The 17,599-nt window shown below is 24.5% G+C and overlaps 3 protein-coding genes across 5 annotated transcripts in view; 2 read left to right on the plus strand and 1 right to left on the minus strand.

Annotated features, from left to right (window-relative positions):
- LOC127283776 (bromodomain and WD repeat-containing DDB_G0285837) overlaps window positions 1–4,280 on the plus strand; it is a 32,255-nt gene extending 27,975 nt beyond the window's left edge. For all 3 annotated transcript variants that reach the window (XM_051308862.1, XM_051308863.1, XM_051308861.1), the window contains exons 4-6: window positions 2,576–2,816; window positions 2,922–3,012; window positions 3,682–4,280. In XM_051308862.1, the coding sequence (XP_051164819.1) occupies window positions 2,576–2,816; window positions 2,922–3,012; window positions 3,682–3,792 (443 nt within the window). In that variant the 3' untranslated portion in view covers window positions 3,793–4,280. The remainder of the gene's footprint in view (window positions 1–2,575; window positions 2,817–2,921; window positions 3,013–3,681) is intronic.
- A 2,296-nt stretch (window positions 4,281–6,576) lies between these two features.
- LOC127283787 (chymotrypsin inhibitor-like) lies at window positions 6,577–8,787 on the minus strand. The gene is made up of 3 exons (XM_051308880.1): window positions 8,376–8,787; window positions 7,943–8,067; window positions 6,577–7,785 (listed from the first exon to the last, which is right to left on the minus strand). The coding sequence occupies exons 1-3, from the start codon at window positions 8,422–8,424 to the stop codon at window positions 7,690–7,692; spliced, it is 270 nt and encodes an 89-aa protein (XP_051164837.1). The 5' UTR covers window positions 8,425–8,787; the 3' UTR covers window positions 6,577–7,689.
- Window positions 8,788–13,608: 4,821 nt separating this feature from the next.
- LOC127283786 (chymotrypsin inhibitor-like) lies at window positions 13,609–14,872 on the plus strand. Its single transcript, XM_051308879.1, has 3 exons — window positions 13,609–13,965; window positions 14,274–14,398; window positions 14,556–14,872. Exons 1-3 carry the CDS (start codon window positions 13,917–13,919, stop codon window positions 14,649–14,651), a joined length of 270 nt encoding a protein of 89 aa, XP_051164836.1. The 5' UTR covers window positions 13,609–13,916; the 3' UTR covers window positions 14,652–14,872.
- The last annotated feature ends 2,727 nt before the right edge of the window (window positions 14,873–17,599 follow it).

A 17,599-nucleotide genomic window follows, 5' to 3' on the forward strand; every position in this document is an offset into this window, starting at 1 on the left:
TCAATTTTTTTAAAAACGCTATTATTAAAAAACTATTATAAATTAGATGTTGGAACTCACCAAAAACATAAATGACTTTATTCTGCACAGAGGAACGACAGAATTATTGCAAAAATTTATTATTTTTGGATGATATACGATTTTTAAAAAAATTTTATTTAAATATTCTCAAGATTTTTATTTACTTATAACTTTTTTGTCGGTGCTCCGAAAAAATTGAGGTTTTGCACAAAGATTTTTTATAATATTCTTTACCTTCTATTAAAATCTTACGAAGGTGTTTTGCTTCGTTTTGGAGATATTAATTTTCAAATTTTTTATTTAAAAAGATTAATTAAAAGACTTGAAGTTAACTGACCAATTTCAAATCGCTACATTTTAATATATTTTTTATAAAAAATGGAGCAGTTTGAATTTGGTTAGTTAACTTCAAGTCTTTTAATTTACCTTTTTAAATAAAAAATTTTTAAAATTAATATCTCCAAAACGAAGCAAAACACCTTCGTAAGATTTTAATAGAAGGTAAAGAATATTATAAAAAATCTTTGTGCAAAACCTCAATTTTTTCGGAGCACCGACAAAAAAGTTATAAGTATATAAAAATCTTGAGAATATTTAAATAAAATTTTTTTAAAAATCGTATATCATCAAAAAATAATAAATTTTTGCAATAATTCTTTCGTTCCTCTGTGCAGAATAAAGTGATTTATGTTTTTGGTGAGTTCCAACATCAAATTTTTAATAGTTTTTTAATAATAGCGTTTTTAAAAAAATTGAAAAATTTAAGGTTACAAAATCACATTGTGAACCTCCTATTTTTGATATTTAATATTTTTAAAGGGAATAAAATTTTTACCATAATATTATGGTTAATGAACTCAGGGAATCATCGAGTTTCACATTATATTAAAACTAGATTTTTTTAAAATTTGGTCGCAACCACTATTAGACGAAAGTCATTGGACTAACCCAAAAATATTTTTGAAATGAATAAAAAGTTTTTTTTTCAAATAAATGTACATTTAAAATTTTTTAAATATTAATCTCAATTTTCGCAAATTAGGGGAAAAATTATTAAATATTAATTTCATTAAATTCTATAATGAGAATAATTGTTAGATGAATTTTCAAAATTGAATTCAGTAATAAATTGATATTTACAATATTGTACAGGTCACTTTTTTTTCTTAAAAGTTTTTTAAATTCTATTTTAGAGAAATTATTTTAAAGAGTTGATAAAAAAAAAATGATTTTTTCAAAATGATAAAAAAATACAGCCTCGACTATTTTAACATTTTTTTTTACAAAATGTTTAAACAAAATACGTCTTTTTTTTGTATACAATGCAAATCTTCTTAAGATCTTCTTTATATTACAATTATTTAACAAAATTTTTAACTAAAATTTTTTTTCTAAATTAAATATTTTTAATAATTTGAATGAAATTCTTCACAAATTCAATTAGGTATCTTAAACTATTTTTAAATTAAATTTTTTTTTTTGAAATTTAACAAATTGTTTACAATTTAAAAAAAAATCAGCAAATAAAATTACCAAAAATTTCAATTAAAAAACCTTTTAAAATTTAATTATTTTTAAAATTCCCCATCTAAAACTTTCTCAAGTTTAATAATTTCAACTATAACTCTTCCGAAATTCAATTATTTTTAATGATTTTTAAAAATATTCTTCGAAAATTCAATTATCTGAAAGCATTTTTCAATTAAAAAATTTTAAAGTTCAGTTTTTGTCTTTAATTTTTAATGAATTCTTCAGCAACAGAAATCACCAAAGAAATTCCAATTCAAAATCATTTGAAGTCAATTATTTTCAAAAATTTCAATTTAATACCTTCTAAAATTTAATTATTTCTAAAAATGTCAGCGGTAACTCTTCCAAAATTTAATGATTTTTATAATATTCTTTAAAAATTTAATTATTTGAAAGAATTTTTCAATTAAAAAATTTAGAAATTAAATTTTTCTCTGTAATTTCTTATAAATTCCTTCGTCACCAAAAATTTTAATTAAAAGTCACTTGAAGTTCAATTAATTTAAAAAAACTGAATTTTAAATCTTTAAAAATTTAATTACATTTAAAAAATGTTCTCTAAAATTATTTGATAAATTATTTTCAATTCTGTAAAATTTAATTATTGTCTGGAAATACAAGAAAATCTTTTGAAATTTAATTATTTCTAAAAATTTCAACTAGAACTAGAAGAAAAACCCACTTCATTATAGAGAATAAAAAATCTATGTTTGTACTGTATTTATTTAATTATTATAATGAATTCATAATTAATTTCAAAAATGCAAACAAAAAATTTAGAAATATTAATGAAATTAAATTAAATTTTATTAAATTAGAAAATATTTATATCATTTTTTTCTAAATAAATAAAATTTACTCTTATTTTTGTGCCCTATTGCAATTTCTGATTTTTCTAAATTTGTAATTTTTTTTTAGTTTAAGAAATTATTGAAATACACTTTTTTTTATTATTATTATAATGTTTTGTGTTTATAATGACGTTTAATAGGAAAAAAAAAATTGATGTATAAAAAATTTTCAGCTGAATTAAGCGATTCAACGAGACTCAGCCGTGCAAGAAGTGCTTTCTCGAGTGATTTTCAAAGAGATCAAAAACACGATGAAAGTCCACGATCCCAAAGTAGCGATAGTGGCAAAAATTGTCCTGATGATGTAGAAGACAATGGTGCTTCTGTTGCAGATATTGCGATAATCACTGGTAGTTGTTTGGCGAGCCTCGCATTACTGAGCACATTGGTGACAGTAGGATTTATTATGTATAGGTAAATAATTTTTTTCTTCGAATACTAAAAAAAAAAAAAAAAAAAAAAAAAAAAAAAAAAAAAAAATAATTTCTCTCTCTTAATAATTCTCAATTTTTCTTTCAGAAAAAAATATTTAAATCCACCTCAAAGTTTAAACAGCGACAAGTGTAGCAATCCTGACAGTTCTGGTTACATTGATGATTCTACAATTAGAGTAAATATCAATTACTTAAATTTTAATAATATATATTCAAATAAATAAATAAATTAATTAATTTTTACGTTTTTCACTAATTCACTAATTAATTAATTTAATTTCACTAAAAATCCATTTTAAAAGTCACTTTTTAGAATTTATTTCAAATTTTCTTTGCTTGCAATAACACGTTACTTTTTAGTTATTAATGTGCAGAAAATTGGACGAGTAAAGTTAAAATTTTCAAAAAAAAAACAAATATTATGCTCTTTTGTGCACAAATTCATTTTTTTAAAGACTCGAAATTCCGAGCAAAAAAATTAAAAAACATTTTTAAAACGTCTAAAATAAAACAAATCTTGTGCTAAATTTTTGCTCGATTTGTATTCTTTAGTGCATAAATTTATTTTTTGAAAAATTCAAAATTTTTTTCAAAAATACTTATTTTCCGAAATAAATTTCCTTTTTTAACGTACAAAAAATAAGTTTTTGCAAATTTTGTTCGACTAGAAAAATTAAAAAGTTCTAATGGACATTTTTCTATATCTATAATGACAATCATTTTCTTTATCATTTAAATTCATTCACATTTTTTAGGGTAAATTAAAAAAATAATTTATCAGAAATTTTTGCTTATTTAAATAATTATATTTTAAATTAATATGTATTTCTATCTATGTTTTATAGGATAATTCAGAAGAAATGTATAGTCTGGACAATGATTCATTTTTAAATTCATTGGAGGCAATGACAATACAAAATTATTGGACGGACAGCGTGAAACACACAAAACTGTGACAAAAATATTTATCGATGATGCAAAATCAATGGGCGTTATCGAAATAATCATCAGTTGTTGGGAAGAGATTAAAAGAAGCGCTTTACAGAGTACTTAAGCGTTTACGAACGCCTATTTATTATACTAAATTATTACCTACTCATTAATGAGCTTAGATTATAAGGGGAAAAAAAGCTCATCACAAATGCTTCCAAAGGGATTAAATCGATGAAAATTTCCTCCAAAAGTTCTTTTTTTTCAAAATTTTCTGAAATATGTTTATTTCAGTTTACTAAATTATTTAAAAAAAAACCGAATTTTTATTAAAATTTACACAAATTTGTGTAAAATATTCAAATTATACACGAAAAGAATTTGGAGTAATTTTCTGACAAGATTAACCTTCGAAAAGCTAAAAACTAAAAAAAAAAACATCACGCACGTATTATTACACATACTTAACTATTTTCAGAATAAGAAATTTGAAGGATTTTAATTATTATCTAAATGAATAATGAAATGAACGAGGAACGATTATTCTCTAATTCTCTTTCAAATTTATATATATATATATATATACTTTACGAAATCATGTCATAATATTAGAATCGAAAATATTTATATCAATTATTCTTAGAAAATTAATTGATCAAATTAACTAATTAAGTTAGTTAAATAGTTCTGTTTCCTATATTATATAGCAATTATAATAATTTAAAGAAAGGTCTTTTTTTTTTATTTTTTAAGACTATATAAATAGTCTTAAGATTTGAAAAATAATTACAGTCGATTGAAAATTAAAAAAAAAATAGTTGAGAATTGAATTGTTGTCAGGGTAAATAAATCAATTTACTTGTAAAATTGTTATAATGAGAAATTCTTAGGAATTAAGTACAAAAATAATAAGACTATAGTTGATATTATAGGTAGTCCGAATATGTACAGAATTTACCAATTTTTCATGAATTGGAATTTATAAAATTGTATTACTTAAATCTCACTTTGTGCGATTAACATCATTAAAAAAAAAAAATGACGTAAATTTCTCACTACCAGATGCAATTGAAATAAAAAAAAAAAAAGAGGCAGTTTTCTTAGAAGACAGATTTCGATGACAAAAAAAAGATCGGACCAAAATAATACGTAGGTTTAGATTTATTGCCTTCTCAACATATCCAAGAATATATTATATTATTCTTTTTAAATATTCAAAAAAAATTTTGTACAGATTCGTTTCAATTCTCGATGATTTTAATTTCTTTTTTTTTTGTGGCTTCCAGTGAATTGTTTATGAAAAATTTTTTTGTTTACTTTATTAAAGTTTGTTACGTTTTTTTTTATGTAGATTTGAAAAATTTTCTTAATTAAAAAATTGTAAATATATATTATTCAAATTATATTTCTATACAAAAAAAAAACTCTTGATATTAAGAGAGCATCTATTGTGATAGATTAGAATATAAAATACGATCTTAATAAAATAAACCACTATATTGTCACTATATTGTCACCCGGTTGTGAATAAAAAAATACTTGTTTATCAAAATTTTTATTCTATGTTTATTTGATTACATATGTATATGCGCGTCAACCCCCTATTTTTTATTGGTTTTGAAGATGTTTGAGTTAATATTTAGACAATTTCTGGAATTTAAAACTATTATTAATATTTTATTATTTATTTCTTTAAATGTTATTTACGATTTTTATTAACAATAATTTTTATTATTTTCAATTTTTAAAACAAAATTTATCTAATTTTTAAATTTTCCAGCTAAAATTTGACCTACATTTAAGGTTAGGTTCGTTTTTTGGTCATTTTCCTGCAAAGTTTGACCCAAATTTTGAGGTTATGTTTGTTTCTTTGTCTTTTTGCGCCAAATTTTGGCCTAAATTTTTAGGTTTTGTTTGTTTCTTGTTCGTTTCCCTTCAAAATAACTTGACTTTAAAATTTAGTTCAATTTCGGCGGAAAATCCACCTCTCCTTCAACGTACGGAAGGAGGGGGGTCATTTTTGGCAGGAAATCTACCTGCTGCTTGCGGCTATATTGAAAGTCTTGAAATGAACATAACCTCATAATTTATGTCATTTTTGGCGGGAAATACGGAGAGAGATGAAGGAAGGGGGAACGACTTGCTGCTTTATTCAGAGTCTTGAAACAAACATAACATCAGAATTTAGGTCACTTTTGGCGAGAAATACGCTAAAAAAATATAAAAAATAAAAATTTTATTTGTTTATTAACTTTTGATAAAAATATTTTTAATAGAATTCAACAAACAGAATTGTAGAAAATCTTTCAAAGAGCAAAATGAGCTATTGTTTGTAAGAATTGCATAAAAATTACAATTGTTCACTAATTTTTTAAGAAAAACTACAAAATTAATAAAATCAAATGCATATTTCGAAAATATTATCTGTATATTTAAATCGTATTTATATAATTGAGGCTTCAGATCTTAAAAGACACATGCTCGAATTTGCATAACAAGTTTTGGCCCTCTGGTTTTAAAATTTGGAAATTTTCAATGTCAAGTTCCAACGATAAGAGTCAACTGTTAAAATCTGACATTGAACAATTTCAAAATTTTCACTCCAGTGACCAATTTTCTTTGTGTAAATTCGAGCTCGTGCTCTGCCTTTAAGATCCGGAGCCTCAATTATTTATAATTTCAAAATTTCTGATTAAATTTGAATACAAAATTTGTTTTCTGATATAATGTTCATATATTGTTTACACATAATTGACGAATACGGAGAAAGACCCAGATGAGAGAAAAAGTTAAGTGATTAAAATTGAATTTCATTTTAATTCATTTATTTCCTTTTTTCAATATTTATACAATTTAAAGAAACAAAATATTTTTTTAGATGTAAATAATTATTTATTTTATTATTATATTTCTTACTTATATAGCATATATTGCACCCAAAAAAAAGTAATCTTAAATTTAGAGGAAAATTCCTCTTCTAAAATCCTCTGAATATTTCCTCTTAAAATACGAATATTCCATTTCACTGTAGAATATTTTTATTCTTTGTTGTAATGGAACAATGACGAAAGGAGTACTTTTGCATTTTCCTCTTCAATTACGATTTTCCTGATTAAATTTAGTATATTTGAAAAAAGAAAAAGTAAATACATGATATCGATTACATTTTTTTCCTGTTTGACATTTGCGCTTTTGTTTTTCGAAACTGTCAATTTTCGTATTTTGTAATAATAGTGTTGTGTATAAATACAGAAAATATAACCTCTCGATGAATCGATTTTTTAAGAAATAATTTTTTAAAATAAAAAATTACAGAATTTTTCATTTTAAAAAATTTTTTCTTCAAAAATCGTTTATCATAAACGTTGCGTACTACAGCTTCGTATGAATCTTCATTTCTTACTAATTTTCTTAAATATTTGCGTCGAACTTGTTTGATATTTGCAACTGGCTATAGCATTTTTTATTATTATTGTAATTAAATCTAATGTATTGATGCTCAGCAAAAAGCAAGAAATTTTTTTCAGAGATGTTTAATTATCTTTATTCCAGGAATCTATTATAATTTACCTTTTTTGAATGTAAATAATTAAATCTTATTAAATATTTATTATATTATTCAAATTTAAAAAAATTATTGGTTCTCTTGACATTAATAACACTAGGAATTTTTGAGGTTGAGGTTTTGATATCAACATTTAATTCAATGTGTCAAAACTGTACTTTATTATCAATACATAACCATTATTTCTAATAATTTATTCAAAACATGTGTATTACGGTTATTTTCAACTTGTCAAAATATTTGAATATTATTCTTCCTTTAAGAGGATTTTTTCGAGAGGAAAACCCTTCTACATTAAGATTATTACTTTTGATACCAAAATTAAGAGGAAATTATGCATTACATTTATTATTTAGAGTTATCCTCTATTTGGGCATTGCGAAGGTAAAATACACCTATTGGACTGAAGTTCCCTTACATATCCTTCTTTGCATTCACAGCCAGGATGACAAACCTATAAATAAAATCAAATGTAAGGTTTAAACATATTTTCAAAAAAAAAAGTTATTGCAATTATTTTTATTGCCTAAAATTGAATTGAAAATTTAATTATATTAAAGTACTGTTCAATAATGATTGTTTTTATATATGTAGTTAATAAAAGAACTTACCAAGTCATTTACACACTTCCAATTATTTGGAATGAGGCATGTGTTGTGACAAGAACTTGAAACTCCACACCTGTCGAAAATTTCATTGGGTCCACATTGACGTTGATTGTTCGCCGGCAGGCAATCTGTAATTAAAATTGAATTGAATTTTAAATATTTATATACAATTTAAAGAAACAAAATATTTTTTAGATGTAAATAATATTATTTATTGTTATTACATTTCTTACTTATAATTAAATAATTATTTAAATTCTTTATTCTTCTACTAATAAATAGAAACGATATTTCAAAAAAATTTGTTTATCAATAAAAGATAATTTAATAAATTATTTAATGGACAAAAAATTGTATCATACATGTTCAAAAAATAAATTTAACAATTTTTATGAATATAAAAGTAATCAGAGTGTAAAAATTAAAATATACTTACGAATTGCAGCAATGGACAAAAGTAATGTAAACGTAAAGATTGGAGACATGTTAATGAAGACTTATAAATGTTGAAATACAACTATGATAACTAATAAAATTTTTGCAAAATGATTTTTCTTTGTCAAATATTCTAAGCGACAGTTAAACTTAGACTGTTAGGAAGATACTGTCAAAAATTGATTTTATAGTGTCCAAAATTCAAAGAGTGAGAGAAAGCAAACAAGTAGGGTGTCCTTTATGTTCATTTCATGAACATTTTGCTTCCTCATTATATGATGCAAAAAATTTGCTTCCTCATGGAGGAAGCAGTAACACTGAAATTAATATACATAAAAAAATTGTGTTTGTTTAAATTCAAGTTTAAACATAAAATTATTGCATTCCTTGCATTATAATAAATCGATTGGTATGTATGATATATATTTAAATTATTATTATTATTATTATTATTTAAATTGAAAGAGTAAATGAAAGTTTAAAAAAAGGAATACAATTATTTTATATTTGAACATGAATTTAAATAAACACAAAATTTCTTTGTTAAAATGTAAATTTTTTATTTTTTAACTTTCATTAATTGTTTTAATTTAACGCAAATGTATACTTTATACATACCAGTCGATTCGTTTCAATGCAAGGAATACAATTATTTTATGTTTAAACTTGAATTTAAATAAAAACACAATTTTTTAGCTAAGACGTAAATTTTTATTTCTTAAATTTCATTAATTTTTTTAATTTTATTCAAATGTATACTTTCTATATACTAATTGATTTGCTTCAATGCAAGGAATAAAATTATTTCATATATAAACTTGAATTTAATCAAACACATCATTTTTTAGCTAAAATGAGAATTTTTGATTTTTTAACTTTCATTAATTCTTTAAATTTCAATCAAATCTATACTTTATATATATCAATCGATTCATCTTGACATAAAGAAGACGATTATATTATATATTACCTTAAATTTTTCGATTTAAAAATTTTTTCAATTAAAAAAAAAATTTTGGAAAAAAGACGATAAAATTTTTTTTTTTGGGTATTTTTAAAAATCCTCTCGTCATTTTTGAGAGATTAATGTGTTAAATAAGCCTACCAAATTTTACCCAAATCCATTAAAACCTGTTAAAGATATCGTGTTCACAAAAACTATCCACACACACATACACACACACACACACACACATACACACACACATACATACATCCGGACAATTGATCAGGATCTCATATAACATGTTTCTATACAGAGGAAAATTTGTTTTCACCATTTTTAAAAATTTTATAAACGAAAGGACTACATAGCTTCCTCCACGAGGAAGCAAAATATTGGGCGTAGACAAATAAATAAGTATAGTATTTAAAAAAAGGACGGTTCAATTGGGAAATCCCATTGAGAAATCGTCAATCAAAATGACGTCAATGAAACTGAACAAAGAAAAAAAATATTTTTGTTTTTAACATTAACGATTGTAATTACTCAAAAAATAAAAATTTGTCGCATTTTTAAATCATGCCATTCAAAAGAGCACTAAAAAATGTGTCGAAAACGTCCATATTTTTTTAATTTTGAGGAGCGCTGAGGGTTGAAACTGAACAAAGAAAGAAAAAATCATCCGTTTTTAATAGTAACGATTGCAATTACTCTAAAAATTAAAAAATTCGTCAATTACGAGTTACACTCGCTTACCTAGGGTTCCGTTCACGATTATTTAAATTTAAATATTTAAATATAATATTTTAAAGGAGTTGGCTATATTTTATGTGAAATCTGCACATGAAATTAAATATGTGTACCAAAGTTGCAGCTTCTTAGCTCCAAAACTGTAAAAATTAAAGCGCGGAAGGATACGTTTTTTCCGAAATTTCGTGTTTTTGGAATATAACAATATTCAATTCAATTCCAATCGAGTTTTCTATAATTATCCTTTAAAATCCTTGAAAAATTACGTATGTATACCAAATTTGAGCATCGTAGCTCCAAAACTGTGAAAGTTAAGGGTGGGAACACACTTTTTTCCGAAATTTCGTGTTTTTGTACACGGAGAAAATCTGAAAGCATTGAGTATTTTTTCTCACAGCACTGGCTACTGTGGAAACGAAAAAATTAAATTCGATAGTTCTGAATGTTCTCTACATAGCACTCAATGCTCTGCAGAAAATAATGATACTTTTTTTGACAGTAATGGGAGTAAATATAAGAACGTTTACCCTTTAATAAAAAGTAGATAACAATTTTAAACAAACGTTTAAAACAATTTTAATAGATTAAACATTTTTAAAAATATTTTTATGAAAAACAGATTACATATTTGACTAAAATTATTTCTATTTTATTAAATAAGAAATAATAAACTAATAATATTAAACAAATTACTTTTAATTAATAAACTCAAAATTTATGAAAATACAAATAAATATTTATTATTTTATTCTAATATAATAACTTTATTTGCTATATAACTTTGAAAAATTTTAAAAAAGCAATAGTTTATAATTAAAATTATATATCTGAAAACAGTAGTTTTAAGAACTTGGAGGTTTAAAAATCAAGAAATTTTTTTTTTAATATATAATATATAAAGTGATAAAATGATGGTAACCTATTTTTAATAAATTCCAAAGTTATTGACTTTTTAAAGTCTTCATTTTTTTATTTCTAAATTTTAAAAAATAATTCTACATAATACTCTGACCTGTGAGAAAAGCAGTCACGAATTCGACCACAGAATTTATTGCTATATGGGCAAATCCACAGAACCGGCCGATTTCATGTTACTCACATATTTTTCTATTTTAGAAGTATTATATTAATTATTTTCATACTTCAACCATTTTGTAATATCTCTGAGAACCTATTGAAATAAGAAAATTGAATAAATGTGAACCTTCTAGTCTTTTATAAAAAATAAAATCGAATTAAGTAACTTAAAAAATGAAATTTAAGGTGTTACTCCAGGTATAAATTTTAATTCTTTTAGGTATAACTTGTTCGGCATAGATCCGAACAATTCCAAACTGTGGTGAATTATAGTTTACTTATTGAAGAATGTTTTGAAAGTAATAAAAAATATGTGCTCTTAAATAAAAAGAAATGATAGTCGTTGAAAGTAGCGTTACTCATTATTTTATAATAATGAAATGTCTATACATATTTGTAAATATCTTTTGCGGCGATTATTCGATTTGAATTTTTCAAATTGGAGCTTATTGCTTGTGAACAGACGAACAAATGTATGTATCATAGAATAGAGTGCAATCAGAATTAAAGAAAATATTCCAATAATTATCACTCTATGTTTAAGCGTGAACCATTTTCAACATAGCCATTTTTCAGTAGCACAACTACAGGATAAAATATGATGAGTTGAAAACATGTGTGATTATATAAAGACATTATTATAATTCTTGTATGCAAACGCTAAATTATATTTTCAATTTATAACGTCTAAAAATTAAAAATAAAAAAAAATTTATCGAAATTAAACTAGTTAATCGTGAAAAATGAATTATCCTTTCATTTGTTTTATTTTCAAAGTTATATCAAAATCGATGTCAATAATGTCAGTTTGTTGGTTAAAATAGTTAATATCAAAATTAGTAAGTAAACAATTTAATTTACAGAAATAAAAAATTAAATGCTAATAAATAAAATATATAATAAAATATGATAAAATATAAATAATTTATTTTTGATAATTAAAAAATTAATTATTTGTATTTTATCGTATTTTATTATTCAAAATGTTTTGCACATATTTCAAATAATATGTAGAAAAAAACAAAGAAATGCCATTTTTAATTATAATTTCCAGAAGAAAAATAATATTTTCGTTTTTGGCTTTTAACTCAAACGGCATTAAAATAAAATGAATCACGCAAGAAGATAATTGTTCTTGAATATATTTTAAAGAAAGTAAACCATAAATAAAAGGTGTGCTTGCTATTTGGAAAATTATCATCTTGATAAGTAAAAATCGGCCGGTTCTGTGGATTTGCCCATATTCGTAGCTCTGAATAATCTGTTGTCTACTAATAATATGAAACGAAACTCTGATTACTGTAAAAAAAAGTAGTGATTATTTTCTGCAGAGCATTGAGTGCTGTGTGGAGAACACCCTACTGAAAATCCCTGTACAAGATCTTGTACAAGAAAGATACTTGTACAAGAAAATGTACATGATCTTGTACAATTTCATGTATAAGGGATCGTCCATAAACTACGTAGCCAGCTTAGGGGGAGGGGGGGGGTCCAGCGAAAGTCTACGGTTGACTACGTGGGGGAGGGGAGGGGTTCAAGCCATGACTACGTAGTTTTATATCTTATTTATTTTTCTTTTTTTTAAATAGCGCGGGTAATCCACAGTAAAGCCGTACATGGTCGTAGCACCAGCGCTTGTGAAAAACAGCGTGTAAACAAATTAATCACAAAGCGGGGAACAGAAGTATTATGTGAAATCGGTACTTTAGAGACGAAAATGTATTTCCGGTCATAACTGACCTACATGATTGGTTGATCTCATTATTTACAGAAGATTTTTCTTAAATATTTATATTTAAATTAAAAATATTAGTCATTTAAGTGATTTTTTATATTGATGTTGAAGATTTAACATTTTATTCAATTTTATTTCATGTTCAAACGAAAAAAAGATTAATAAAGTTCATGTTAAAAGATACGTTTGTTGCTATATGCAAAAATGAAAAAAAAATTGTGTTTTAATTGACATGTTTCTATTTATACTATGTTTTTATGAATAAAAATGCATTTTTATAAAATTGAAAAAACTACGTTCTACTAGACGGGGGGGGGGGGTAAACCGAAAACTACGCTGGTCTACGTGGGAGGAGGGAGGGGTCAAAAAGTGACAAATTTGAGACTACGTAGTTTATGGACGATCCCTAAGTACTTGTACATGAACACGTCCATGTTCTTGCTCATGTTAATTTTTTTTTCTTTACTAAAAATTAAAAACTTCAAAAGCTGCGCAATAGTTCGAAATTGCAAAAACGTATCCTTCCGCGCTTTAATTTTTACAGTTTTGGAGCTAAGAAGCTGCAACTTTGGTACACATATTTAATTTCATGTGGAGATTTCACATAAAATATAGCCAACTTCTTTAAAATATTATATTTAAATATTTAAATTTAAATAATCGTGAACGGAACCCTAGGTAAGCGAGTGTAACTCGTACTTGACGAATTTTTTAATTTTTAGAGTAATTACAATCGTTAATGTTAAAAACGAAAAATATTTTTTTTCTTTGTTCAGTTTCATTGACGATTTCTCAATGGGATTTCCCAGTTGAACCGTCCTTTTTTTAAATACTATACTTATTTATTTGTCTACGCCCAATATTTTTGCTTTCTCTCACTCTTTGAATTTTGGACACTATAAAATCAATTTTTGACAGTATCTTCCTAACAGTCTAAGTTTAACTGTCGCTTAGAATATTTGACAAAGAAAAATCATTTTGCAAAAATTTTATTAGTTATCATAGTTGTATTTCAACATTTATAAGTCTTCATTAACATGTCTCCAATCTTTACGTTTACATTACTTTTGTCCATTGCTGCAATTCGTAAGTATATTTTAATTTTTACACTCTGATTACTTTTATATTCATAAAAATTGTTAAATTTATTTTTTGAACATGTATGATACAATTTTTTGTCCATTAAATAATTTATTAAATTATCTTTTATTGATAAACAAATTTTTTTGAAACATCGTTTCTATTTATTAGTAGAAGAATAAAGAATTTAAATAATTATTTAATTATAAGTAAGAAATGTAATAACAATAAATAATATTATTTACATCTAAAAAATATTTTGTTTCTTTAAATTGTATATAAATATTTAAAATTTAATTCAATTTTAATTACAGATTGCCTGCCGGCGAACAATCAACGTCAATGTGGACCCAATGAAATTTTCGACAGGTGTGGAGTTTCAAGTTCTTGTCACAACACATGCCTCATTCCAAATAATTGGAAGTGTGTAAATGACTTGGTAAGTTCTTTTATTAACTACATATATAAAAACAATCATTATTGAACAGTACTTTAATATAATTAAATTTTCAATTCAATTTTAGGCAATAAAAATAATTGCAATAACTTTTTTTTTTGAAAATATGTTTAAACCTTACATTTGATTTTATTTATAGGTTTGTCATCCTGGCTGTGAATGCAAAGAAGGATATGTAAGGGAACTTCAGTCCAATAGGTGTATTTTACCTTCGCAATGCCCAAATAGAGGATAACTCTAAATAATAAATGTAATGCATAATTTCCTCTTAATTTTGGTATCAAAAGTAATAATCTTAATTTAGAAGGATTTTCCTCTCGAAAAAATCCTCTTAAAGGAAGAATAATATTCAAATATTTTGACAAGTTGAAAATAACCGTAATACACATGTTTTGAATAAATTATTAGACAATAATGGTTATGTATTGATAATAAAGTACAGTTTTGACACATTGAATTAAATGTTGATATCAAAACCTCAACCTCAAAAATTCCTAGTGTTATTAGTGTCAAGAGAACCAATAATTTTTTTAAATTTGAATAATATAATAAATATATTTAATAAGATTTAATTATTTACATTCAAAAAAGGTAAATTATAATAGATTCCTGGAATAAAGATAATTAAACATCTCTGAAAAAAATTTCTTGCTTTTTGCTGAGCATCAATACATTAGATTTAATTACAATAATAATAAAAAATGCTATAGCCAGTTGCAAATATCAAACAAGTTCGACGCAAATATTTAAGAAAATTAGTAAGAAATGAAGATTCATACGAAGCTGTAGTACGCAACGTTTATGATAAACGATTTTTGAAGAAAAAATTTTTTAAAATGAAAAATTCTGTAATTTTTTATTTTAAAAAATTATTTGTTGTAGTTTTCATTAATCAGCAAATTATAAAAAAAATATTTTTTAGGCAAAAAATTATAGAATTTTTATTTTAAAAAATTATTTCTTAAAATATCGTTTATCATAAAAATTTTTTACGTGCCCTTCTAGAATACAGGGGCTCAAAATTTATACTTTGTCACTTTATAATAAAGATTTTGAAATTCCTCGTTTACAGTATTCAAAATGTATAGCTAAAAACATAATTCTGGTGAATGGTTATAAAGATTAGACTGAAAGCAAACAAAAAATGCGTGCAGTTATTTATAGAAAGTGATGTAAAATACAGAAAATATATAATAATTAAATGATTATATAATAACAAAATTCTAAATTTAAATATTGTTAAATCATATCTTGTGTTTACAAAATTATAATTTACGGATTTTGAAATTTGAGGTTATGTTTTCAGTGAAATATTTGTTTTTTTAATATAAATAAAAATTATTTGATACAACAAATTTAATTTAATGGTTCAAGGAAAGTAAATTATTTATTAATACAAATAATTTATTATTTATTGCTAATACATTATTTTATTAAAAATATTTCGATCAAACAAATAATTAATTTAAACGAAAAAAATCAAATTTTTTTAAATAAAACAATGAATTATTTGAAAAAATTAGTGGGACCTATGAATATTCCTCACATTTAACTTATAAGAATTTCTGCGGCGTCAAATCTTAAATTATTGAATTTCTATTCAGCAAAGTTTTATAAAGTGGATTTCACATTAAAAAAAAATTTTATATCGATGAATTTTGGTTGAATTGAAATTAGATTTAAAAGAATTTGTATCACACATTAAGGTGGTTACAGGGATTGACTGAACTTATCAAAACAGAAACCATTATTTTATGATTTGACTTGCGGCCATCTTAATTTTTTCGATGCACTCACATTGTACTGTAGGGATTTTGACTTATCGCCAGTTCGCATAAGTAAACCGACTACATGTCTGGCGCTGTTGGGTGTATATTTTGCTTCTTTATTTGAAAGACTTCTTTGTTTCTGTTATTTGAAAATAATAGATAATTTCTTAATAAAGGAAAATACCATTTCCTCTATCATATTTTCCAAATTTCAACCAAAAATTCTTTACCACTTTAGAGAAAACTTGGAAATACGATACCATGTTTTTTTGCATGGGGGTCACGTGGGTATTTTCCACATGGACTGAAGAAGGTTCAACCCATTAACATAACCTCAAACTAAAAAGTAGTTTTTAACAGAACTAAAAATATATTTAAAATTTATTACACCCAAATTCGACAGATCCAATTGTACAATTTTAGAAAAAAATTATTTTGAGTTAAAATTTGTTGTTAAATAATAATTAATAAATATTTTGTTTTTTTTCTTAAAAAATTAGTGAACAATTGTAATTTTTATGCAATTCTTACAAACAATAGCTCATTTTGCTCTTTGAAAGATTTTCTACAATTCTGTTTGTTGAATTTTATTAAAAATATTTTGATCAAAAGTTAATAAACAAATAAAATTTTTATTTTTTATATTTGGTTCTAACCAACCAAACCAACGCGCGCGTCATCTTTGCGTGCGCTTTAACTTTGCGTTTAGCTATTGTGGAATGGACCTAAGCAAATGGGGATGCGTCGCGTTTGCGTTGCATTTAGCTCCATTCTGGAGAGGGCCTAAAGGTGGTTCCAGAATAGGTGCAAAAGCCAAGTACAAGTCCAAGTCCAAGTGGCAATCTCATGAGTGCGAAGGGGATAGGTAGTCTATCTATCTCTCTTGCACTCATGGGATTTGCATATGGACTTGCACTTGTACTTGGCTTTTGCACCTATTGTAGAACCTCCATAATAAGCTCGATTACGTAGCAAACACATGCCAAACGTTCAGCCGCTCGCGCAACTTTAAAGTTTAAACATTCGCCATTTTGTTATTAATTGTTCAATTGCATTGTAACTTTCCAGAAAACTTCTTTGGCCCTTAATGAACAACTTTCTCACTGTAAGTTTGTTGCTGGTGAAAATTTACGAAAATACCTCACAGGGTGAAAATTGCAGTTCATGAATTTTGAAATGTTTCATTAAAAAATTAATAACTTTTTTATTTTTAAACAAAACAACTTTTTTTTTAGTCTCTCGTAGAATATAGTAACACGTATTTTCGTTTTTGTTTCATTAAGAAATTCGTAAAATTGTCTGAGCTTTCGCGAGTTGAAGTCAAAAAAACAATGAAAATTTTCTTTTTTAAAAAAACAGTTTTTCTCTTATAAGTATTTCGAAAACGCGGAAAAAGATGGAAAATTTCTTATTA

This window comes from Leptopilina boulardi, unplaced genomic scaffold (genome assembly GCF_019393585.1).
Source record: "Leptopilina boulardi isolate dan_hultmark-lab unplaced genomic scaffold, ZJU_Lbou_2.1 LbouV2_310, whole genome shotgun sequence".
Classification (NCBI taxonomy): Eukaryota; Metazoa; Arthropoda; class Insecta; order Hymenoptera; family Figitidae; genus Leptopilina; species Leptopilina boulardi.